At 41.4% G+C, this 27598-nt stretch overlaps 1 protein-coding gene across 1 annotated transcript; it reads right to left on the reverse strand.

The window, feature by feature from the left end:
• Positions 1–264: 264 nt before the first annotated feature.
• On the reverse strand, positions 265–26159 carry cavin2a (caveolae associated protein 2a). Its single transcript, XM_033617963.2, has 2 exons — positions 25469–26159; positions 265–4240 (listed from the first exon to the last, which is right to left on the reverse strand). The coding sequence occupies exons 1-2, from the start codon at positions 26012–26014 to the stop codon at positions 3356–3358; spliced, it is 1431 nt and encodes a 476-aa protein (XP_033473854.1). The 5' UTR covers positions 26015–26159; the 3' UTR covers positions 265–3355.
• Positions 26160–27598: the final 1439 nt, after the last annotated feature.

The raw sequence follows: 27598 nt of genomic DNA on the forward strand, positions 1-27598 counted from the left end.
ATCGTTATCTTTGAATCAACAAACCGTGCTGTGTAAATACGGGTTGAGCAATTGAACCACTCCCTCCACTGAGATTAATCCAGCTACCTTATTACCTACACTTAGGTTTAATAGAATGCAACACCAAATCAATGGCAAGCTTAACTTCATATTAATACTACAGGTCAAACTTGCAAGTCACTGGGATCACAGTATAGATGATCCACGTAACATAAACTACATTTACTCATCTCCTTGATTGCAAATAAAGACCACAAAGAATACTTGAACGTTATAAAATCTTTATTGATGTATACAATACTAAATTCTGAAAGGAAATGCCTGCATGTTTACAGGATGCTTGAAACAAGTGTCAGGAGGAGTTCATTTTAACACTCAGGTGGCAGGGAATCTTCTGCTGTGAAGGAAACCTCTTTGGTTGAAGTGGTTAACTAAATGAATAGGCTATAAAGTCAGAACTCTGTATAAACAAAGATGATGTTAAACATGATACCACTACCCGACAAATGCTGTAAATGTCCGGTGTTTGAACACACAAACACACAAAAACATTTCTCACATATGATCCAGAATAAACAGTCTGATTTCAAGACAAAAAAAACCAGACTCTTACACAATACACAAATTTAGATATAACATTTTATCATTAGCAAAGAGTGAGATCACCAAAGTAACACATTTGCATGAATAAGCAGAAAATACCTCAAAGCATTGTAGTCACATTGTAATCTCTAGTTTAAAGAATGTACACATAAACCTAGTGTTTGATCCCTTTTCAAAGAAGAATTAAAAAGAAAAAAATCTCAAAATGACTAAGCACATTTAATAAACACAGGTAAGTTATTTAAATTTATTTATCTTTATATTTTTATTTTCTCTTTACAAATCCCATTGAGAAAACTGGCAGGTTAATTGTAACACATGAAGCACTTAAAAGGCTTTAGGTCAAGTACGAGTTGAAAGTATGTCTGCTATTTGATGTGCACAACTTCTCTCAATAAGGACTTCTTTTTTGCTTAGTTTGGATATGAAAATATTTGGGGATCCATATATTGATTTAAAGATGTTAAGAATCCCTTGCTCTGTCTTCTATAGAAAATGTATGATGGATGTAGTGGGGTATAAGTAATGGAATCCTACAATGCCAGATATTGGTATGTTTAACACCTGCAACGTATTTCAGTTTCCAAGGTCTAATGTATTTCAGACTCCCAAAATTTTACATACAGTATCCCTAATCCCAAGGCAACCTTTTCATCCTTTCCAACAACTTAAGTCCTTTACTCAACTTCCCAACAGCCACACTTGTCCCCTTTCCACTACAAGCTCATGCCCAGGAGCTACAACACCTGTGGCTCCAGAGAGCGTCTTCCTCTCTTTGCACTGTCTCAACAAGGAGGCCAAGAGCATGAAAAATGGGCTGAGCTGGAGTCATCCGTCAAAGCTAGGAATGCTGTCCTCTGCCTTTATCCACTTCTGTGACCTCTCTAGTATCTGGCACCTGGTACCACTTGCTAAATTATTTTAGGGAGTCATGGTATTAGACATCTGTAACCACGGCTGGTATAGCGCTAACGATGTGCAACAAGAGGAAGGTCACTTTTTGGAAACTTTCAGGCATGACTTCCAAACACACAAGTTGGTTGGGAATGTATTTGCACCTCCTTTGAACTTAAACATTCTCAGCTTTTATGGAGTTGGTATCAAGCCGTGACTATCTATGCCCCATAAAGTGAAAGCTGTAAGGAAAAAAACTTCACGCATGTTTTACTATTACTCTTATCTACAAAAACATAGGAATCCATCCCTTCAGGACTGCAATTTCTCATACCAGCCTGTGCAAGGTAAAGGCACTGTTGGAGCATGTGTGTACATGTATCTGGGAGGTGGGAATTTAGTGATGGTGCCCTGGCAAATGTATAAGATAGTGTTTATGTTTGAAACATATGAAACTGAGTAAACTTTTCATCATGCAAGTTATGGATGCCTGACGCCACACAAATATCTTGTATTTCAAAACAAATTCACAGATACAACATTTATTGTATAGAGTACACACACTCAAGGCAGTTGTCATAAAGTTATGATTTTATGGTGTATTAGATGTAAGTATCTAGAGAGTAGTGTGCCTCACATATAAAAAATATTCCTGTACATAAACATACAAAGTTGCCCTGCAGTAAAGACAAAGGGGTAAAACCTGTAGGGTTCTTTGTGTCACTTACATATGTTTCTGGGCATCTAGTGTAGCCTCTATCCTGCAACCATGTCCTTCATTTGCATCAGTGTATTTGAGCACAAACATGTTAACTAGTCCTTGCAAATACAGAAAGTTTATCTTTTACCTTTCTTAGACTATTGGTTGGTGTGATTCATAAGAACATTTACACTGATTGCATTCAAATGCTGTCAATTCTTCTTTTAAGCACTTGGAGGTTAATCGTTACTTGCTCAATTGGCAATCATAAATTACAAAATACTTTACTGTACCACAGGTATACATGTGGTGTTCTAGGTACTTAATCAATGATAAAGTCAGACATTAAGAATGGGATCTCTCCGTAGAGGTAACAAACAATTTGACGTGCAGGTAGGTGAAGGACAGGAGACAAGACAGTGCCACTCGGACTACTAAAGTATAGTCGCCTGTTAGTTAAGATCTGGGCATTTTCAGCACAGGTCCAAAGAATCTAGTAAACAACCTCTACGTCACTACAAAACACCCCAGGACCTTTTCACTGAAAACCCCAAAACTCCCCATTCCAACTCTTACACAACCTGGCAACACGCTGCCTCAACAGGCTGTGGGCAGTACCACTGTTGCCAAAGATTTACTATTTTTCACAAAGAAACACAAAGAACAAAGAGGCTATTTGTCAGCAAGGAGGAGAGCTCCAGAGGCAGACAAACCCAGCAGGAGGGAGATAGTTGGCCCAGCGCCCTGGAGATGTGCTGCTATTGAAGAGGTGGGCTCCAGTTGATGGGAGTGAGTTATAGTGCATTGGTGCTTTCTTTGGACAACCCAGCTACAGGGTTTAGGAAGCACTCGCACTGGATTCTGATACACTGTGAGGTCTAGTTGTTAACCTAGTTGCTTGTAAAGTCTAAGGCAAGGTTTTTAGACTATACTGGTTACAATCAAAGGTAGTGTTGCAGGAATGGTCCAAGGATGGACTGCCTTGGGAAGCTTAGAGTATGTGTCTAGTGTATCCGTATAGGTGTTTATGACAAGAACACAAGGCTGTTTACAATGGAGGGATAATTTGTGCCTGCTGGATGTTCACAAATGTAGGAACTTTAGCAAGAAAAGAAAGAACTGAAAACTAGAATTGATGCTCACTAAAATTAAATCATATTAAGACACTTGCTCCAGAGTAATTGATGCTGTGGGAATCTGGGCATCTGCTGCTGTCTCAACAGGGCTTTTGTGTTTCTCTGTTTCTTCCTCCTCTTCTTCCTCATCCTCGCCAACATCTTCATCAACCTCTGGAACTGCCAGGCCAGCAGAACGACCACCATTGATCTCACACTCAAAGCTTGGTGTCTCTCCATTGATTGCCAGCTCTGCCTTCAGCTCTGCCTTCATGTTCTCTGGGGTGGAGGGACTCAGCGTCTCCTGGATCTGCTCCACAAGACCTTCCTGGGCATGCACCTCCGCCAAGGGAATCTCTCCATCTAAGCTTTCCAGAGTAGGAATCTCCACATGGGCTTCTCCCACAGGTGAGATGTCTTGTGTGGGGGCCTCCCCATCTCTGACCTTCTTGACATTAAAGGTCATGGGAGATACCTTGAAAGAGGATGATTTTGCAGTCGGGCTCTTGGGATGGTTAGGGGTGAAGCTCTTCTTGATTTTGTCACGCTTCTCTGGTGGCACGATCTTGGTGGTTATCTGGTTCACCTTCTTCTCGATGCTCTGGCGCGAGAAGGCCTTCTTGAGGCTATCAACCTTCTTCAGGCTGTTGCGCTTGAACTTGTCAGCCCTTGTCTCATACATGCGGGAAGTGCCAGGACTCACTGGCTCACCCTCAAACATCTCGTCCTCCTCTCGGTGTGCCGCAAGACCATCATCGTCATCGGAGGACAGGCTAATGGTCTGAAGGCCCTCCTCATGCGCACGGCTACCATCAACAGAGCCGGTAACAGATGGAGCAGGAATGATGGAATCTGCATCATAATGGCTTGGTTGTGGGGTCCTGAGGGAGTCCTTGACCAGCACACTGGCAGGGATCTCATTGTCTTCCTATTGTGAAACAGAAGGACAAAAACAGGAGGGTTAAGAAGGCAGTCATTTGGATCAGGTCTGTGCAAGGAGGCAGGTTGGGGTGGTGGATGGGTCACGAAAAAACACCGAACTTTCTCCAAGGAGACTGGCATTCAGGACTGTGAACCAAGTGGACTTTGAGTTATTTTAAGGTACGTCATCACCATATGTTTCTTTTCCTAAACCCAACCTACATAACTTTTCTTCCCTAAACCTAACCCACGTAACTTTATTTGCCTTAAATCTAACCTACATAACTTTACAAGGCCCAACCATGTAGCTTTTCCTACACCTAACTTACGTAACTTCACTTGCCTAAACCTAGCCTACATAATTTTACAATGCTCAACCGTGTGACTTTTCCTAAACCTAACCTATATAACTTTTATTGACTAAACCCAACTTACATAACTTTCCTTGATGGAAGTAAAAAAGGAAGTAGTATAAAGAGCAAACGTCTGTGTAAGGAGGCAGGTTGGGATGGTGAATGAGTCATGCAAATACCAGACATTGCCTCAGGAGAACAATGTTCGGGACCGTGAACCAAGTGAGCCAAGTGAGTTATTTTAAGGAACGTCATCACCAGGTTTCTTTTTTACTGAATCTAACCCCATAACTTTACAATGTTCAACCATGTTTCTTTTCCTAAACCAAACCTGTGAAACTTAACATTAAGTACGAAATGTGACGATGTCATTCATGGGAGGCGTATTTGTTAGATATCATATGAACCCTTGTATGTGCATTTTCATAACATATCATACGAACCATTGCATGAGAATACATTGGTTCCAATTACTACAATGGAATTCATGACCATGATGATCAAAAGCAAGATATTTTAGGTGTACCTCCAAACACCCATCCTCATAAATGTGTTCCTGTATACCTCTGGCCATGGTTTGACCACTGTAAATGGCTGTCTGTATTTAACACACTCCACACACTTAACATATTGGGTTGGTCTGCCTGCTGAGGACTGAGGAAACCAGTCTCTGCATGCCTCCCTGGCCTTCTCCTCCAGACATATGAGGAATTCCACCTGTTTCTCTGCAGGAGTCACACTTTTCTCCTTTTTTTCTCTCTTTTATGTCTCTCTCTGCCTTTAACTCGCCATCCATGAACACATTGATGACCCTAAAAATGGATAGCAGTGAGTTCAATATCCAGGGTTTCAATTTGCTTCTCCTCAGTCTCTTCTTCCTCCCTCTTACTCGCTGCCCATTCATCTGTGCACAATCACACAGGCACACACATGCGGACACACGCATACACATGCAATGTTCCACTCCACCGGGGATTTATGAGCTAGAGTTCCCACCCCCCTCTGCCCCTATCCTTTCACACCCAGGAGTGAGTGGAGAGTGAAGGTGCAGCTTCAGTGGTTGACATACTCCACTACACATTTGAAATGCTCATAGAGAAACCCTCCCTGTGACATCAGCTTTAAGTACCACCAGTGGATACTTGGGTTTGAGTTGACTTAGCACAGTTTGCAGCCGTTTTTATGTTGTAAGTTCAGGGGCAGGACATGCCTATGTATGGGCAGTTAACATGAATACTTTGATTTGCCCACAACAAATCAAATCTAGGAAAGGCTTGCTTGAATGGTTTCAAGGCCCCCGCAACCCTCACAGTGCTGAACATGTTTGAGAAAGTTAATTCTGATTGGGCTAGGAATACAGTATCACCATGAAATGGGGAGTGCTTTGGGTGGCTTTAATTAGTATTTAATTCTGAATATGAGCTTTGTAGCTACAACTTGGAATTGAAACTATGTGCAGTCACAAGTCAACAGTGGAGCTTGTCATATTTGAGATATTTAACGTGGGGATGTTTCGAGAACAAGCACCAGTGCAGGCCCCAGTCACCCTCAGTATATGTTGGACCGACACACTTTTGAATGGTAGTTGTTTCTGTGCACCATGCCTGTAACAATGAGCCTACACGTAAGTATGAATGCATTTCAAAGAATGCACGGCAGCTCTGAAGGCATTACAGGAGTGCTTAAAAGTTAAAACATGCCATAGGTTGTTGAAGAAGTGAGCAATGCATCTCTCATGGGGTGTCATTAGCACATACTTAAGGACTGGGCTAACCAGATGGTCTTGAGGAGTCCTGCCTCCTGTCCATTCCTCTCTCATCACAAACGGTGACAGTGGTATTGTACCTACAATCTGTCTTTCGCCCATTCAAGCCAATTTTAGTGCAATTTCCATGACGTTGGTAAAATATGGAAGAAAAGATGATACTGAAGCCGTCACAATTATATTATTGGATAAAATGTTGCAAAAATGCTGATATGGAGATAAATTTGTCTCAATATTATTTGTGTGAACAGATCGACAATCTATGTGTTACTGTGTAACTACTGTGTACATATTAAGCAACTTCCACATATACAAAAAAGATATGTAAACTAACAAAACTATTTTGCAAATATAAAACAGATCTGGAATTACACAAAACTTTCAGAAATTCATGAGTGTAGAGTTGAGATTCACAAATAAAAACTGAATAATGTTTTTTTTAATGTTTTATATTTATTGGAAAATTAATAAAAATGTATCCACAGATTTCTTTTATTTTTATTTGTGGATTTTGTGTGTGTGTGTGTATTTGAAGATCCATTTTCTATTTGCAAATATAAATTTTGTGAGTGAATAAATCTTTTTTTGTATTTGTGGAAGGTGTTTAATATTTACACATTACACAGTAACACATGGATTGTCGATATGTTCACACACATCATACTGAGACAATTCTATCTCTATAGACCTATTACTCTGTGATTGTGGCAGGTAAACTGCACAAAACCATGACGTAAAGTGAAGTGGTCCTGCAGTAATTAAAAGTTCCAATCCATATCAGTCAATATTGTTATTATAGACTTGAATACTCCATGTTTAGCCCTTAATAAGAACCTATTAAAGTGTGTTTTACTTTTGCACCTCCACAACTTTGTGTATCACTTTCTGCAGTTTCTTGATTGCATCAACTCTGTACAGATCGGAGGCTTTTTGAAATGAGTACCCATTATTAAGTCCAACTGCTGTTTTACCCTAGTTTCATCCACAGCAGTATACAATATGCCATTTTGACACCTATACAATCTCTAGTCTAGTGTATGGAAAACTCTCGAGACGTGGACAGCCATGCAGAAATCCTCCTGTTTGTACCACTTTGCAGACACCCGATACCTTTCGCCTTGATCTCAAACATGCAGTTCAGGTGTGCGCCAAGCATGAATGGTATCTCCATAGACTGTAAAATATCTCTGGGTATCTCCCAGATAATGCTAATAAATCTGTCAGTGTGTTCTTAAAGGCACAACGTCAACCTTAGTGCCAGATTTACAGGGGTAGAGAAAAAAACTGGCTGTTTTAAACCTTTAAAATGTACAGTACAATATATAGAACAGCTGGGATGATCTGGTGATTTCTAAATGATCCTACATATTTTTTTTGGTTTTTCTCCTTAAAGATAACACTTGTAAAGCACTAAGAAACAGCTTTTCTGCATGTGTTGACAGTGAGTTTTTATTTACTACCAACAACCACTAGGGGTTGTTGTCATCATCCCAAAAAAGGCTTGGAGTTGTAATGCACTGCAGCTTTGTAACTTGAAATCCAAAAAAGACAAAAGTAGCACCTTGGGGAAAAGCTCTGGTTACCACCACCTTCTCTTTTGGTTTAACTGTAATTCCTCCCTTTCGGTTTTGCTCTGTGTAGCTCCCTCCTGTCATATCTCAATGAGCAGTATGTGCATGCCAAATTTTGCTGTTGGCCTGACAGTGTGCCACACCCACAGAAACTGTGTGGATCTCAACGTGTTCATGCAGAATCAAATCAGAAGGACAAGAACTATGTGGGTGACAGCGGTTGTACTGCACACGTTAGATGCTGCAGAGAAATACCTACATAGAGAGCTTGCTTATAGAAAGATATTGCTCCAGACTTTATGATAATCTCCCTTTTTTTGGTGAATACATTTCAATTCAGATGGAGTCAAACAGTTTTAATCAGCATAATGTGTGAGATAGCTCAAGGGTAAAAACACCCACCTAACCTGACCGGTCACGATTAGAAAACGAGAGCCAATTTGGCCTGTCCTGACCTTCAGTGGAACGTTCCCTGATAATAAACACTAAGCTTCCCTGATTGTTTGGTGGTGTTAAGGTTTCTAAAGATTCAATCGTGACTCCTCTGCTCCAGTCTGGGCATGCCATAGACTTTCTGATTTGGCTCAAACATGTTTGATATAATCACTGTGGGTACTGGAGTGTGTGGGAGGCAGCAACTGAAACTCAAACGCCCGCCAATGAAAACTGAGCTCTCCTACTACAAGACCTGCTGCAGTAACACAGTGCAGTTTTATTGATTAATTCATGAGTTAGTCATGGTGATAAATGCAATCAATGCCTCACCTGTCAATTTTAATTGATGCGTGTTTATACTAATCACAAAGCTGGAGCCTCCAGTGTTCATCATAGCCTTTTTTCCCACAGTATTTACTTCATCTGGCTCATTTTCTACATCTTTTATTTGGTTTAAGCGGTAAAAATGCTGTTTCTGTTGTTTGGCTGTCCAAATAGTAAAACAGTGAAATGAGTGTGTCCTCATTTTAACCCCCAACAGTCTTGGCAAGCAAGCTTGAACAAACAAAATCTTCCTAAATACCATTTGACCCAGGTCTGTCCTGTGTGTGTGTGTGTGTGTGTGTGTGTGTGTGTGTGTGTGTATGTGTGTGTGTGGACCTCACAATCTGGGACTTTTCTCTTGGGAACCCTGTTAATTAATGCATCCTCTTAGCGAGCACTCATTAGCCACTGAGAATGTGTTATGTGTATGTATGTGAGTATCTGTTTGCCAGTGTGTATTTGTGCAGCCATGTAGGACATCAGCCATTGTGTAAAAAAAAAAAATATTTAAAAGAGCAAGATGAAAGTAAATTAAAATAAATTTGGAGCAAACCAAAAAACAAAGTTAATTTAGTGTGACAGCAAGTTTACTGTACGTCAAAGAGCACTCGCTTCAAAGATGGTTTAAATGCTTATGTAATGGAGTCCAAGATCTCATTTAACAGTTGCATGGCAGAACTACAGTCTAATTGCAAGTCCTGCAAGGTGTTAGTAAGCCAGAGCTTATGTAAGTCAGTTCTGTGGAGTCTCCTGCTCTATCCAAACAGAGAGAGATCAGGGCGGGGCAGGACCGCTTCACCACTGCCTCAAAGAGCTCAGATGGGCTCACGTTACTCTGTGAGTGTGTGTCTTTGTTTATGTGTAAGGATACCTTATACTGCTTCTTTTGCATCTGATCTCTTGCCTTTGTTTATACTCCCATCAGAACCAGCTGTACTTTGTGTTTGGTGCTAATTAACAAACTTTAGCACACTATCACGTTAAACGAAGATGGTGAACATTATAGTTCCTTAATAGCATGCAGACATTGTAAACTGTCAAGCCTTTTTGTCTTGTTCCTATTCTACATATGGATGGACAGGTGGATGTGTATGGATGTGTATGCAAAGTACAAATGGGAATTATTTTGTATGTGATTTGTATATGATTTTGCATACTCATCCATATACAGAATATGATAAAAAGCACTGCAATCCATTCTTCAAAACAAAAAACAAAGCTCCAACAACTTTTTTTGTCACATTTAGTTACACTTTGCTTCAAGATTGTAGATTCAATCATCAGCTACACGCTCACAACTGCTTTTTCACTTACTCATCACAGTGACTTTTGAGACTTTGGAGGCGAGTTGGGAAAAGACAGTGGCTAATGTCACCTCTCTGTGATTGCTCACTTTATATACTGACCATGAGCGTTGATTGGGTGTTTGGTTTGATCACTGACATAGTGAAAGACAGGCAGTTGCCCAGGAGAACAATATTGTGGCCAACATGTGGGAACAAGTCTTAGGGCCCTAGTTTGTTGCCGTAGTTTTTGGTGTGTCCTGCATCATTCACACTAGTCAGCTCTTGTCGGCTATTTTTCGGCCAATCCAAAACAACATAAGGCTGTGTTGTTAATGTGTTAAGTGGCTAACTACCATCTTAAACCCGCTCTTCCAGTTTCCCTTTTTTAATGACAAATATAGATTATTGCTACCTGCTGGTGTGAAGACTTATGTCCTCTCATGCAGGTGCAGAATATAGGTGCTGGCCATTGGCCGCTGGCTGTTGTCTCTGTCATGTGTTTAAGTGCAACTTTTTGGCCGAGACACAGGCAAAGTGAGGTGATGAAATAGTCAGCCTTGGTTTCCACTACTTTGATGTCAGTTTGGTGTGTCTGGGATCTTACAACAAGTTGACATTTTTCAAAGAAACCATGTAATCTTGTTTGAAGATACTGATTTCATATACTGCACACACTGCAATACTCTGCTATAGCTAGCTAAATATTTAAAGTCAGCTTGCCACAGACCTCTAGTTAGTTAAGTTTGCTGAAGATAGCTGCATACATCAAATGAAATCAATACATTCAAACAATATTAAAATGGGATCTCTAAAAGAAGTCCCATTTTATCGAAACATGTAAGTCTTACATGTTTCGATATGATGGTCCCTTAAAATGGTTGTTGTCTCAGGCAACTCCCTGTCTTCCGCTGTGTCAGTGATCAAACCAAACATCCAATCACAGGTCATGGTCAGTATTTAAAATGACCAATCAAAGGGGCAGACATCGGTCACTGTGTTTCCATCCTCGCCTCCAAAATCTCAAAAGTCAACTTGGTGAATGAGTGAGCGTTGAGCAGTTGTTAGGGCGTGAGGGTCAAGCTAATTCTCATCATAGCCCTGTGCTCATTGGGCCGCATTTGTGCGCATGCAGCAGAAATGCTCCTTTATGAGGATGCTCTTCATCTTGTGGCTATACTTTACTGTACTTATTATTTATGTGTTGTTGTTTATGTGTTTAAGGCCCAAAGTATAAAAGAAAGCGGTGGCAGCTTCTTCTGTAACAGACTATGTTAAATGATCGTTTAATATCGCCTAATATCGATCGCAGACCCCTGAACCGTATCGTATCGTGGCAGACTTTGTAATATCAGAGAATATCGTATCGTTGTTCAAAGAATCAATATAATATCGTGATGAAACTGGTGATTTACACCCCTAATGTGTACGCCCCTGGTTTTTATGTGTACAGATTGCCATACATTTCTCCAGGTCAGTTTCATTATATTACACTTCCTGTTACCCTCTCTCTATTTAGATAGGATTGAAAACATATATGCTCACAGAAAAACACCTTACAAATGTACTAATCAACACACAAAACAAAACAGAAAGCTTTTACTCTTTTGAACCATGATAATGACCCCTCTGTGGTTTGTATGGCCCAGAATTATGTCAGTCAAATCTGATTTGGCTGTTTAATATGAATATTCGATGGTTTGTTTTTTTCCATATGAAGTTTTAAAGTTCCTAGGGTAGTCAAAATGACCTCTTCCAGAATCACCCTGAAGCATGCCAGATGAAATTAGCCAGGCCTTGTCCAGTTGCCAAACTTCGCTGAGACCCGGCATGAATGGCACCCCTGAATTGGGCTGCCAACACTGCCATCACTGGGCAGTTATAAAAAGTGACCTGGTCCAGCTTCGGCCCAAAATCGGCATGCTGGAAGACTAAGTCTGGTAGTGTGTGGTAGTCCAACTTGGCTGAGGCTTAGCATGAATGATGCCCCAGGACTGGGCTAAATCAGCTGGTTGATTCCGGCTGCCAACACTTCCATCACTGGGTTTAACTGGGGCTCAGCAGGATGTTCACATTGACAGCAGCATTCATGTAATGTAGTAAACAAGCTAACGGCGCTAACATGGAACATAGAAATACGCAACATTTTTTGTTGACACTAGATATTAAACAATCAAACAAACGCCAGAGACTGTGTCGTATGAAGTAGCTGTGAGCTGTAAATTCAACACTTCCAAGCAGAAGAGAGACAATAATGTTATCTCGGAGCCTTGCGGTGGAAAGTTTCTCCTCCTGTGTGCCTCTGCATTGTGTCTGCAGCTGTCTCTTCCAGAGAGTAGTGTGAAAGTCAAAAGCACTCATTCCATAGCAAAATCTGAGGACTGAAACATCCCAGGAAGTACACTGCACACCACACTGACTAGCAAAAAAAAGAAGTAAAAAATTAAAAAACGCGTGCTCGACTTGAAGCAATCTGTCGACTGAGGGATCTCCCACTGATGATTCAAATCTCTGACTTTCAAGGGGCAGCCCTATGTGTGCTAATGTGTACATGTGTATGTGCGTGTTAGCAAGTTAAACAAGTGTGTTGTCCTGTCCCTTCAGATAATGAATGGAGGTTTTCTTAATCCTAACAGGCGAGGTTAGCACAGGTGTGTTGGCACAGTGAGTCAGGTGCCTCCGGGGGACTGCACCAATGAGAGGGCACACCATCACCACCACCACACACAGAGAAATGCATGTGTGTGCACATTTGCCAAGCCCCTGCAATTATTTTGTTACAGAATAAAAAAGACAGGAGACTTAGTTTAAAAAAACAGGGAGAAAAAGAGACCGATGACAAACTGAGGAGGATGTATGGATGCTTCTTATTGACTGATCAGACTTTTTTTTGTACTGTACATTTAAAACAAAGTGCTAAATTCAAATCTCTGGCTCTGAATATTCCCCTTTTTTATCATCTAAATTCCCCCCTACACTCCTTCTACTTTTTAAATGTGTCTACTAGTGTTGTCACGATACTAAAATCTTTGTTTCGGTACCAATACCAATATGAATTTCGATACTTTTCGATACTCTTCGGTACTTTTCCTAAGGAAAAGTCCTTTTGGATACAAACCTTTAGAACAATAAATAGTAGGGGTGTAACGGTACCAAAAAAGTCATGGTTCGGTAAGTACCTCAGTACGGACGTCACGGTTTGGTAACTCAAATGTTCCACCAAGTTTGTGTTGTTTCGTGTTGTCTCCCTTTGCGATTCAGACTTTCTCTTGTCTTATTTCACGTGTGCCAGCTGCGAATGTTGATACAGGTGTTGTCATACACACCACTTGCGCAATCTGTGCTCCAATAGGAACAAGAAAGGCGTTTGTGTGCATAAATGAGTAAAATAAATTAACTACATTAATGAATTGAATCAATTTCAAAGTACCGGTATTTTCCAAATGCAGTATAGTACCGCTTGGAATACTCTAGTACCGCGGTACTATTTTAGTACCGGTATACCGTGCAACACTAGTGTCTACCCCCTTCATGTAACACGACCTTTCCCTTTCAGGAAGTCCAAACAAAACACTATCTAATAAACTATGGTCCCTGAACCCTTTCTCTTTCTCTCACACAAAGCTTCATCCAGTCAGGGAACAATGCCGTAGTGGCTACCTGAAACTCACATGATTCTGCAAATCTGCCTTCATCTGCATATGTTTTGATTACATCCTTCCCATTACAGGGCAGAGAGTTGTTTTACAGTTCACCCCTTCCCAGCTTGTTGCGTAACATCACGCCCCCTGCACCCTCACCCAAATGTGCACGAGGAGCCATCTGTGGACAGAGGAAGGAAGGATGGAGGAAAGGAAGGCAAGGAAATGGAATTCTGCTATTTGTCATGGGACAGGGTGACATGATAACCTCTCATTGGACTGTAACTGTACATAGTGTAGTGGAGTCTTACACAAATGATTGTACATATACAAATAACAACTGTTAAGATCTTAGCCCAACACCGTACCACCATACCAACGATGCTCAAATCGTCAAACATTATAATCCCAAGTATCATAAATCAGCAACTTCATGCCAATTCTGAATCATGCCTCTTGGCCTGATACCCATAAAGCTTTGCATAACAAGTTACGGCATTCTTTCCCATCTGTGCCCCTCCCATATCTGCCTCACCAAAAGAAAACACGGCATGTTTACTGGCCTCGCAAGCTTGTGTAATCAAACACAATAACCAATTCAGGCGATGTCATGCTGACGTGCTGGTAAAATGAAGATCGTGGCAATCCAGAGAGGCGCCGATTATTCCTCCTGATGACATAAATGATGATGCAGGTCGTCTGTTCACTCAGCCCATAATTTACAGAATAGCAGTCCTTGCACGTCGGATGATGATATGTTTCATATTCTGCGACATGTGCTCCCCAGTTACCATAATGAATTTCATACATGGCATGGTATTCATTATAATAACCCCATGGTTGACTGGACCATTGCGCTCTTTGTCACTTACTGCACTTCCTTTACATCAACCGGATCACACTGCTAAACCTGCACTACCCCACCCAGCTCATCGTGCTCCATCCCCTCTGCATGCATGATGGATGAGGTAAAGTATCTTAAGACATTCTTGTACACTTACACTTCTTGTTGCTCCTGTCTTCACCCTGCTCCATTGCTATGTTAATCTCCTTTAGCTCTTTTGTTCAAATCTCCCAATATCCCCCTACATACATTGTTTCAGCACAATCCCGAACTCTGCCTATCAAAACCATTGTTTGATAAAGGCTGTGTGGAGATACCATGAGCATTTATGATAAGGCTACCACCAATTGTCACAATGTTTACCCCTGTTTGGAGGTCAAAGGGCATGAGTGTCCACAGAGAAGCCCGGAAGTCATCACATTATCTCAAGACTTGATGTATTTTCATGTTTTATTTAAGAGCAGAGAAGTAAGAACGCTGAGAACAAGCATGGCTATTGTTTTCCCTTTTCCTGCCATGGATGTTGTGGCCTTGGCCGGTGGATTGGATGGACACCAAGGTTTGAAAAGCCAACAAGGAGTGGACACGTAGACAGAGCCCTGAAGTCTAATGACAGAGAAAAGAAGGGTGGTGACAGGAGGTGTAAAAAGAGCATAGTTAGTTTCATTTTTTCAGATTGTATTTTTTAATAGGACCATTAGCGTCTTTGGCAGAATACCATCAAAGAAACACTCCCAGTACTGCCTCTTTAACCATTTAGATAACTCTGTTCCTTCAATAAGTCAAGTAAGAGCAAGCGAGAATGAGAAAGAGCATTTAAGTGCAAGTGTGCAAAACAGCTTAGTGACATTACCTTAAGAATGCCTGCAGCATAAAAGCTTCCACCTTTATTTATCTTTGTATTCACAGCTTTGTTTTATCTTTAATTTGTATGTTTTTATAGCATCAACTTTTAGTTCATGGCAATGAATGACACTGACAACTTCAGTAGTCTCGCTAACATGCCACATTATACATCACCAGTCTGTCGTGGAGACTCACTAAGACTTTGTAACATTCAGCACTTTTGTGTGTCAGTGAAGCTGTTGCAACTAGTCTCCCACAGCAGGAATCTGCAGATGCAAACTTGCCTTTGCTGCACACACTTAGACAGTTGAGCAGACTTGTCAAACCTGAATGTGACATCAGGCTGAAGAGCAGGCACTTAGAGTAATACCTCTGCTCTGTGTGCATGTCTTTCACCTGTACACTTTACAAACTTGAGTATATCTCTTATCCAAACTCACTCTTGTGGATTTATCATTAGTCAACAAAAATAGACCATATGTCTCACTCCGTCCATTCCCTTTTCTCCTTATATTTATTTCTCTTTCACACTTGGCCGCTCTTTATTTTCTGTTTTCTGAAAACCCCAGAGGATTATCTGAGGAATGAACCCCAAAGGGAAAATAAGAATGATGACAAATCTGGAAACCATGCTGTAAACAAACCTCATTGTTCATTTAGAAAGCATGCCTAAGAGGCTACGCAGCCATGTTGATATTAGAATATTATCACTGAGACCAGTTTTACTCCAATCCACCAGCACTCTTTCACAGAAATGTTATGCTTGAAATCTCACTCAAAGCCTGTAGATTATGAGGGACAAATGATTTGTGGAAAAATCAAATTGCACTATTTCTGACCAATATTTCAATTGCAATATTATCTATAAACTCCAGGTTTGTATATGTGGTCCTCATAGTATCTAACAAGATTTGTACCAAACATTATAAGCCTGTTTTACAGAGCACATTTTGACTTGTCAAAGACAGATATGCACAGCAATTGATTGGTAGATTGATTACCTCAGTTGTGCATCACAATTAGCAATTCCACCATGCATTAAACCAGAGCCATGAAACTAGTTGCAGTTGTGGTTAATTATATCAACTACACCTTCGCTTTTTCTACTATGACATGTCAAAATGTCTGCCATGAAAAATGTCTATCACAAACTCAACTCCTGTCATTTTATCTGGGATATTCTGATTATTGTTCACTCTCCATCAACAATCAGTCAGTTACACCCAACAAGTAGCCCAGCTAGCTGCTAGCTACTCATTTAAAATGATGTGATGCTATTAGCAGCTATTTGTCCAAAGGTGCATTCATACAACTCCAGAGCCTTCACCACATATCACACTTTTTGTATTTAATAGGGGTAGAATTAGCTAGATAGAAGAAGATATTGTATTCTAACAAGCAGCCAGATATGGTCAAGACTGACTATCAGCCACTTCAACAGCTAGCTGGGCCCTGTCCTCACAGTGAAGCTGTAGCGTTCACACAGCCTCCAACTCTACACAAAACCCACAATGTAGGTTTGCCAGTTAACGTAAGAGGATACAACATGTGAATGAGACAACTTTAGAATTACGTATTCCTCCTGTTTGTGAAAGCTAGCCGTCTACCCAAACCTCCAACACCTGCATAAAGACAACACATCTCGTGCCTATGTCTACACTGAGCGCAAATCTGTCCAATCTGAATCCTGGTCAGACAGCAAACAAGCCAGTGCGTCAAGTGATGAAAGGTTAGTGGGATAAGTCAAAATCAGTGTTGGGGTCTTCACTCAAAAAAATACTGGATTACAGGTTACTCATTACTTTAGAAAAGCATTATTTCACTTAATTAATTAATAAAGGAAATTGTAGGGCTGCCTCTTGACAGTAAAAGTCAGAGATTTAAATTGTCAATCGGAGAACCCACAGTCGACTGAGACTGCTTCAAGTCAAGCGGTCTTTGCTGAGCAGCGTACTTCTGGTGACGTTTTGGTCCCTAGATTTTGCTGCGGAGTGAGCGCTCTTGACTTTCATGCTACTCTTTAGGTACAGACAGCTGCAGACATGCAGAAGCAAATCAAACAGCCAAACACAGCAAACTCACTTGAGTTGCTCACTCACCAAACTGGCTTTAGAGACTAGTCCTAGCTTATTTGACGTGTTTACCACTAAAGCAGTGGTTTCACCTCATGAGGAGTGACTCAAATGTTTGTCAGACAACCTGTTCCTCTTCGAAGTCAGTACAAGACTGCCCAGCAGGCTGACGAGCCTCTACATGGGCGCACTTAGGACGATAACTGAAGAACTTATGTAACACAAGTAACGAAATAATACAATACTGCATTACTGACACATGTAGTGTGGTCATGGTGATGCATTACTCTGTAATGTGTCACCCCCAACACTGGTAGAAATACAGAAATCTCAAACTGTATTATATAATCAGTATAGATAAATAACATTAATATTTAGCATACAGTATTTCTGTAGGTCCAGGACTGAAATTCATTTGTTTTTTTGGATTTCTGTTTCGGTCCATTTATTTTTGGTTAGTTAGTTAGTTAGTCCAGTAACACTGAGTTAACCACCCTACTTTAAGCTTGGTAACATGCAGGTCCTGAATGTCTGAATGCACTGAAACAGTGAGCACTGCTTAAGGCTACAAACTGGTGCTATATATCACCTGGTCGAGGGACACCCACAACAAATCTGAGCTGTAGCCTACGGCCAGTGGCTTGCTCCAACCTGTGGAAATGGATAGGATTTTAAAATGGAGGGTACTGCCCTGAACATGTGCAATATGTGCAACATGATTACACTCAAATATCTATTTGCCCCTGAACATATATTGTTTTGGACAAGTTTGAGTAAGTGTTTTATATTAAAGTTTAACAATCAACTGCTAAGATCTCTATCTGTCTCTTACTGTTGCTTCGTTAGGGTTTGGCTATAAGGGTTCCTCTGGCAGTAAAACTTCAATTGTGTCACATTTGATTTGTATGCACAAGATGGGACTCAAATGGATCTGACACTGCTGACTTGTTAGGCCATTATTAAGCTTTATTTACCTTTGGAGTAATGAGCTTTGTGCCATTAAAGTAAAGGTAAAGGCTCAGGGTGAGGCGGGGAACCAAATTACCTGTTTGTCCTCCATCTTACAGTGTGGAAAAACCGCTTTTACTTCCTGCTCCTGAAAGCTAAGATTAACTAACCTTTGGTCGAGTGTCGATGTACAAAAGCACTATGACGATTGGTAGCAAAGCAAACAAAAAGGCACTGACTGGGGAAAAGTCAATCACTCAAACCTTTAAACCTTTGTAAGCATCTTCTGTACTGAATGACGAGTCAGGACATTGTGATAGAGGGAGAAGTCCCACAGTCAGAGGAGTTTACAATTAATTTATTCAACTTATTGGAATGGAAACAGACCCCCCACCACCCCCACCCCTTTTTCCAAGTAGTGTTATTGTTGGCACCACTGTCGCAAAGACAACCAGATCACTTTTTTCCATTTTCCTCACAGCCTAGCAACTACCACAGTTTCTACAGTTGTTCCACTGCCCTCCATTTCCACTACTACTATTATTTGGAAACTGGGGATAGCTACCAATAGCTACAGAGAAAAAACGGAAGTGCTATCTTCTTACTTTTTTGGTTGCGCAAAGATTAACGCGCTTCTTTTATGCCTTAATCTGAGACTTCATTTTCCCAGGAGAACGTACCTCATGGAAGACAGAATTGCCCTGGCACTTAGTCCCTCCCTCAAACGCCAGCTGGCCAATCATAGAGTAGCATCAGCTAGCTCCAGCCAGGGACCAAAAACAAAACGGCTGTGCTCCATTTACTCGATAGAATAATTTCAGATTGTCTTTCTTTTTAGGCTGGTATGTGAATTTCAAGCTAGTCACGGTTAAATGTTGGGCCTGGGGGTGCACAGTAAGGGATAACACCCAATGAGGTGTTCATTATCAGCTTTTAATGGCCAACATGGAGTTATAAACGACTGTGAACGACTGCCTACGAGAAGGCCATTAAACACTGACAATGGACACCTCAAAGGACATTATCCCGCACATACCATGGTCACTTAACAAAGAAATAAGAATATTCATTTACACTTTTGTGCTTTTTGCAATCAAGATGTAAAGTTTTTCACAAGCTGTAACTTTCCGTGGTAACACCAGAGGCTTTATCTAATACCTGGAACAATCATTACCTCCCCACATGGTTCTTATGCAATGGCAATGTTATTCACTACTCCAGTAAATAGGATGAACCTTAGATACAACTTAGCAATGGGAGATATTTCTAGTCTGCTCAGCTCATAAAACCGCTTGGATCAGCTATCAGCCAGAAAGCAAACGTTATGCTCATAAGATTTAAAGTCAATAACATTACTTATGGTTGACAAACAGTGAATAAAATTTGACAGTATGTTTACCAGTAAGACTAGCTAGCTATCCAGCCATGTCATTGTCCCAAAATCAGTATCAAGATTTTTGCAAACAAATGATACGCCATGTGTAACTTTACTATCAGCCGCAGCCGGAAGTAGCGAGTTGAACAGCGAGTGAGATGTGAAATAATTGCTTAAGTTCGGAGGGGCAGTGTAGTACCTGCAGTCTCCGTCCTGTGGTGTTCAGAGGTTGAGGCACTAAAGACTACACTTTATTGGAAATTAATTGTAAACAATTGATACAGCCTTACTCAGATACAGTCTGATACTATTATGTAGTCCGTGCATTAATTTAGAACAGTGCACAAACAGTTTCACCAGAACTGCTCAGTGAGTGTCCATTATCAGTTTTTAACGGACACCCTGCAGCCAGTCAGAATCGAGTATTCACCCAGACCATGCTATGACACTTGTTACCCAGAGAGGCTGAGGGAGGTACACATTAAACAATATACTCTATGTTACAAAGTTAGCACTTCTATGCTATGCTAGCTAGGTTACTGAAGGTATACTGAATATATACACATGCTGCTTTTGCTTTGTTGAGACAGTGAATAAAGGCCTACCCTGATTTACAATGTTGTTCCTACATTTCAATGTCTTATGTCTCCATCAACAGGTGATGCAGTGCTTCAGTTTTATACTGTGATTTGTACTCACTGCTGAGTCAGCCTGGCATATCCTGGATATAGCCTTCAAATGCCAATTTGTCTGCTTCTCTCTAAAATTGCTTTTAGTTTTTCCAAAATTTGATATTTCTTCAACAAAGGGGCGGGGCTTAGCAAAGGGTAAAGCGAGGCTTTACCGCAGGTGGTGTCATTATTCTTTATCCATTACATTGTGCAATCAACATTTACTTAATAATGATAAGTTAAAGCAAAAAACTACTTGTCTATTTCCACTTTAAATGAATGTCACTTAATACATGTATGTTATAGAGTGAATCAGGTTTTCAGAACAACCCTCATTCCATCACAACTCCTGCAGCACAACTTCTATCAACAATAAGCATGTCACAGTCACTGTGTTTAGTTTGGCTGGGGAGCTTGTTTCTCTTTCCTTGCAATGTGATATGAACGTTCTTTGATAGTGTGTGAGAGCTCTGAGCTCTGACTCTCCCTGCCAGTCTGCGATTAGGGATTCAAATAACACAGACAATCACCAAACATCCTCTTCCCGCCCCACCACGAGAGCCACACAACAACTCCTTTCTCGCAGCAAAATATCAAGCAAAACTCTGAACCGGGGCCCTGTGAGCAACGCAGGAGAACAAATGCAATTCTCACAGCGTTCAAATTCAATTTGCCATTGTGGCTGCCTTGTTTGTTGTGATGAAATTCCACTGTGAAATAAACACAGATGGGGAGATTAAGATCCAATCAGACATAAATGACTCCTGTCGCAGGAAATGAAAATTCCAGATATACCGTATTTCATGTAGCATGCTACAGTGATGCAATTAAGATAAGTTATAGGATCTCCAGTGCGACTGCTGATATTTAAACACTCAGGTAATGAGCCTTTGAAATTAATCTGTGTGCCAAATAATGGAAAATATCTGCAATCCAACGCAAAACATTTCACCTTTCCAAACAGTAATTACCAAAATAATTTCTACACTGCACACATTGGAATCTCAGATGGCTAGGAATTGTGTGTGCCCTGCATGAGTGTGCAGGAGAAAAGGCCCAGAGAGGGGAGGGCCATGTGGGGACAGGAAAAGCACTGGTGCACAAAAACAAACAAACAAGGGCCAAGCATCGGTAATTAAGTCCTCATTAGTTCTTGTTATGCACAGGAACGCAGCGGAGCGGCAGACAGCGCAGCCATTTCTGACTGACCGTGGCCAAAGCCTGGAGCGGGTTTAGACCCCTGCTCCCTGCAACTGTCGGCGTTTACCCAGAAACCCTCTGTGTTTCCACCTCAGCTGGCACTTACAGGGTGATGAGTGTTCTGGATCAGTGTTGTCAAGCGGGGAGGGGAGGAGAAGGGCCTCTCGGCCAATAGCTACAGGGCTGGTATAGGGAGTTTGGCTCTCGGGTGTGGAGCAAATGTGCATTATCAAACAGTAGCGTGAGGCATGCAGCATGTGCTTTCATGTTGTTTCAGGGAATCAGGACAGGTGGCTGGACCAACGACACATGCAAGTTGGAGTTTGCATAAAAGACAAAGAAGCAGCGGGAGAGAGCAATGTGAGAAGTGAAAAACGGTTGGATATTTAAACATAAACCAAAAGATATCAAACAAGAAATTTTGAGCACAGCACCAGATGGAGAAAATAGAGAAAAACAGACACAACACTAGGGGCAAAAAAGAGATTAGGTGAGGCAGAAAGTGATGGACACAGAAAAGAGTCAACACAAGCTCAGGGAGGAAAAAGGGCTGAACGGTTCTTTTATTTCCCGCTCCCCTCAGGCATGCCAAGTCTCATTTACCAGCTCTGTAACTGCATACACCTGACCCAACACATCAGCATAACATCCAATGGGCAAGTTGCACGCACACACATGCTGTACACACATACCTGGCCCTACTACACCCATCTACAAATGCTCCACTCTGTGTTTGACTCAAATTAACAGGAAAAAACTCAGCAGAAGTCAGATCAGCACTTTGGAGCCTACTCCTACATGCTCTAATGATATTAATGTAATATAGGGGTGGGCAAAAAAATCGATTCTACTCGATGTATCATTGATTATTCCACATGGGATATATTGACAGTATCGCGAATACAGCACATAGATTGCCACTTCATTTTTAAAAGCCACCAGCATGAAACTCGCTATGGTGCTTCTGTTCTCTCACTCTCTTCCATGGCTCTCCCTCTCTCACAGACTAAAACAAGACTCACAAACATGATGCATCACACACACTTACTCGCCAATCCAGACCACTTGCTACTGGGCGACAGCATGAGCAGGTGAGGCGTGTTTTTGTACCTGCAGGGCTCCAGACACATAGGAGCATAGGTGCTCCATGGTCGCAAAATGTGACCATGGAGCACCAGTGCAACTTGCAAATACTATTAATATATGAGCTGGAGAGCTGTAAGTGTGTTTCCCACTCACAGTGAATAAATCATCACCTTTAGTGGCACCACTGTAACAGTTAAACTTTGTGCTAACAGCAAACTGACCGGAAGTTATAAGCTTACAACCAAAACATTAACACTTCTGGCCTGACATGAGCACGATACTTCAGAATAAAAGCACCAGTGGTTCTGTTTCTTTTTAATTAATAGTAACAATACTTTATTGTAATAGAACTTTTCGTAACAGTTATTTATTCAAAGTCACTGTACCATAACAGTAACTTTATCGCAACAGTAATTTAATTTTATTATAACTTTATTCAACTTTATTTAACTTAATCGTGACAGTACTTTATTATAACTTTAACTTAAGCATAACAGTACTACAATTTTATTATAGCTTTATTTAACTTCATCATAACAGTACCTGACTTTATCATAATCTTATTTAACTTTATTGTAACAGTACCTTACCTTTATTATAACTTTATTATAACATTATTTTAACCTTATTGTAACTTTAACTATATTATAACCTTACCTAATTGACTTTATCATAACAGTTCTTTCTTTAACTTTATTATAACTTTACTCAAACGTATTAAAACAATATTTTACTTTACACAATTGTAACAGTAGTTCATTTAGTAGATTAGTTTTTTCATAGCCTACAGTAGTTTAGAATTCAAAATATCAAGATAAACATTGTGTATCAGGATACAGCCTAAAGTACTGCTATACTATTTATAGGCCATATTGCCATCCTTAATGTAATAGCGCAGATAAAAAACACCAATAAAATAAATTCAGACGATGCACAGAAGGGAGAAAAACAAAGAGATATTTGCAAGCAGGTCACACAACATGAAAAATCCAAAGGAGTTGTGGAATTTGACAATGCATTGAAAGCAAGCAACACCGTCCACTCTCACTATCTCCAAAGCAACTGGCCACTCTCTTCTTGCACATAAAAACTAACCAGAGATTGAATCAAATCGATCTGTGGGACCTCGCCCAAAGAAACACAGAGCCACCTTGTACAGGGTAAGGTCTTGGCACCTGTTGCATTTGAACAACAGAGCCTCAGTACCTGGGAAACCAGATAACAACGGCAGTTAAGAGCTTTCTGTGGCTCTGGCTGTGTCAACAATGGCCCCCCTTTCGCTGCCTGGGCACACACTTGTACGCACATGCTGCTCAGACGCACCCACACACACACCGTAGTCGCCAAAGAACATGTACTTATTCATGTACGAAGCGTACTCAGAGACCATGCCTAGATCTTTTTTAATTCTTTAAGGTATGGAACTGCTTTCATCTTGCATGGCAACCACAAGACTCCAGGCTGAAGCTAAAGCCTATCTTTTACATGCTGTACAAACACAAGTTTCAACTATTTTTATGTCTTGAGATAAGTGAGAGGTGGGTTATATAAGGATACTTTCCACTCGTAATTTCCTGGGGAAATTGGGAAGTTTATCACTTTTGAGCGCCAGTGTAGAGTTTTACCCTCACAGGTGTGATATGGCAGTTGAGGTGGTAAATCCATCCAAAAGCCATCTGTCTGTCTGAATTATGACTGTGGGGTGTAAACAGATCTAGTCGAAGTCAGTGTCTGAGCCCTCCTCTATTATCCTCTGTAGCTCCATTCCCAGACACACCCTTCTCTCTCTCTCTCACACACACACACATACACACACACACACACACACACACAAACAGAGGATAAGAGAGAAGAGAGCTTTATGCATGTATATAAAAACAGTTATGATCCTAACTTTTATTCAGACACCAGATTCGTCGTTTCTATCCTTCTGTATTAGCGGATGTGTGTTTGAAACATATTTCAAGTCAGAAAACAACAAACAACTCCCCACAACATCTGTCAAATGAGCTCTACAGGTTGCCTTAGTCCTGTTCAACAAGTTCTAAGTGTTGAAAATGTAATAAAGTGCTGTTGTTCACCCACAATACATCACGTGTCACTGCAAACCAGGCACATCGAAACACACCCACTATTGCAGTCAAATATGAATGCAAATCTCCCTCTCTCTCTCTCTCTCTCTCTCTCTCTCTCACACACACACACACACACACGCACACACACACACATACTAAAATGAGGCCTCATGTGGCATTCATGATGCAAATATATCCTATTAAAATTAAAAATTAAAAACTATTAAAAATAAATAACATGGATTAACTTCAAAGGGGTAGTCTTGCCATTTAGCATTGCAATCACAAGAGAGACATCGGAAAAAGACTTGTCATCGTGAAACAGCAGGAGACTGACTTTCAGTGTCTAAAGTGGATTAAGCTCCAAACCCTCCCTCCTTCCCATAATGCAACTTGATAACATCTTTCATTTGATGCTATGGAATTGCCTCCTTAATGCTTTTTCCAAACCCCACACCTCCACTTTGTAACACAGCCTTCTATTAGCTACAAGCCCAAGCCAGACAACTCTAATGACATCACTGTGACATCATCTGGATTACTTTTGCAGACTTTGGAGGACTCTCCATTACCAGATAAGACAATAACAACTGTTTTTGTAGCTGAGTAGTGATCTTACTGATGACTAAACTGAACTAAAATCAGTGGAGTGCACCTTTAAAGTTCCAACACTGTAATACTAAAGAATCTTTGAGACATTAAGTGACACTATGTTTTTTTCTCTTCCTATCACCACGTTTCCTCACCTGGAAGATGAGCACCTTAAAGTGGTTCCTCTTCAGCAGGTGGCTGTGGTTTGCCTCCAGCTTCTTCACCTGGACCGCCTGTTTATCCAAGCGCTCCCTCACCTCCTTCAGGTTCCCGCTGACTTTGCGCGAGCGCTCCAGCAGCTTGTTGACGCTGTTGGAGGTGCCGACGTGAGTTTTGGACAGGCGGGTCACGTCCCCCTGCACGACCCGCACGGCGCCCTCCAGGTCGGCCTGCCGCTGCTCCATCCGCTGCTGGTTATCCTGCACCGCTTCCATCATGTTGACCAGCTTATCCAGCAGCGCCACCACCGTGATGGCGCTCACCTGGCCGCTGGGGGGGCTTCCCGGCGCGGCCGCGGTCGGGCTGGTCGGGCTTTTAAAGCCCAGGCGGGAGAGGGTGCCTGTCGGGGTCGGGGAGGACGGGGCGGAAGACGGTGTGATCACGAGCTCCGCATTCTCGGCCTGTGGCTGCTGCTGCGGGATGGTGTGGGTGCTGCCGGTGATGCTCCCGCTGAGCTCGGCGTGGGACGCGTCATCTTCCATGGTTCACAGGTGGTCAAGTGTCCCGCTCTAATGGGGTAATTCACCAGAACACTATTAGTCTAGTAATGGTTTCACTCTGCCTTGATGCAGCTGTCACTTGCTCCAGCTGAGAACTGAAGGCTGGGTGTTTTACTTCTTGAAGTTAATTCCGCATCCACGCCCCTTTCTATCTTTCTATCCACACACACACACACACACACACACTCACACACGCACAAACACGCTGTGAACTTTCAAAACACCTCCCCTGCAAGCCAAAGGGAGGGGCGTGGTTGCTGTGGAGACCGTGCAGGCCTAGCCCTATTGACAGAGCAGAGGTAGAGCTGGTGTGTGTGTTCTTCCTTGTATGCTCGCCTGCTTTGTGTTTTCATGTGACTGCCAGCAACCATTCCACTCTGTGCATGCCTGGCTGCGTTTTCAAAATATGTGTGAAGGTTACTTTTGTTTACTGCACCTGCTGCTGTGTTGTTGCATTGTATCAAATTGTACTGGACTGCGCTGGAATGCACAATAAAGTGATGATAAAACTACAATCCAAATTGAAGGGCAGCATTTCTTGTGTTTCCACAGACCTACTGTGGACAAATCACACACTGTAATTTCTTTATGTCAAAGTCTGTTGTATGTGTTTATGTTGGTGTAGGATTGGGTGTGGGTGCCCTGTGAGCGTCCTTTTCCTGTCCACCCCCCCTCTTGTTTTGGAGCTCTGTGTCATGGCATGGGGCACACTTACATGGAAATGTGGAAATCCCTGTTTCAACAATGAGCTCATCTGTGCCCTGGTATGATGCCCCGGCCCCTCTCAATCTGCCTCTTTGTCACCATCACTGTAAATATTTCATTCACAGCAACACAATCACTCTTTCTATCTAACATGTTTTGAGGAAAAGAAAATTCCTGCATAAGAGAGTAAAAGTAAAAGAACAAATAACATCTTTTACCTAACCTGATTAAGGTCTCACAACCAAAATGCTGTTTGCTTAATAACATTTTTCAGTTTCCTCCTATGCACCTTTGTACAAGTTTTTGAGGTTGTACAAGAGTCTCCACATTCAAGTATCCAACATACCGTATGTTAAAATCAAAAGTATACTATGTGGTAGGTGTCAGTGTGTTGCAACAGGAGTGCCTGGATGTCTGTGCATTCTCATGTAGGGAGAGAAGCATGTGTGTTTATCTGTGTGATTGATTCCTTTGCAGAAAACCCACAGCATTACAACTATGATGAGAATCTATTTGACCACTGTGGACTATTGGAAGTATTCAAGCCCACACCTGAGTTTTATTGGATTCTGCCAGATATGGCAAAGGCTTGGTCAGCCACCATCCCATCTAAGATCAATAAAGAATTTACACCCTTAAACTGAGATTAGGCTGTCTGCACCTACTTGTGTGCACACACAGAAAAGACACACCTTGGATCACAGTGTTAAAATATGTTGGCAGAGTCCACAGTCCTCCTCAGATCCAAACCACACTGACAAAAGCATCTGTTTTTAAAATGGTGTTGTTATTGTGTTGTTATTACAGTGTTCACTGAGGTGATTGTAGGCAAAGGGAAGAATCTTAAGAGGTGCTGGTGGG

This window comes from Epinephelus lanceolatus, chromosome 14, assembly GCF_041903045.1.
Source record: "Epinephelus lanceolatus isolate andai-2023 chromosome 14, ASM4190304v1, whole genome shotgun sequence".
Classification (NCBI taxonomy): domain Eukaryota; kingdom Metazoa; phylum Chordata; class Actinopteri; order Perciformes; family Serranidae; genus Epinephelus; species Epinephelus lanceolatus.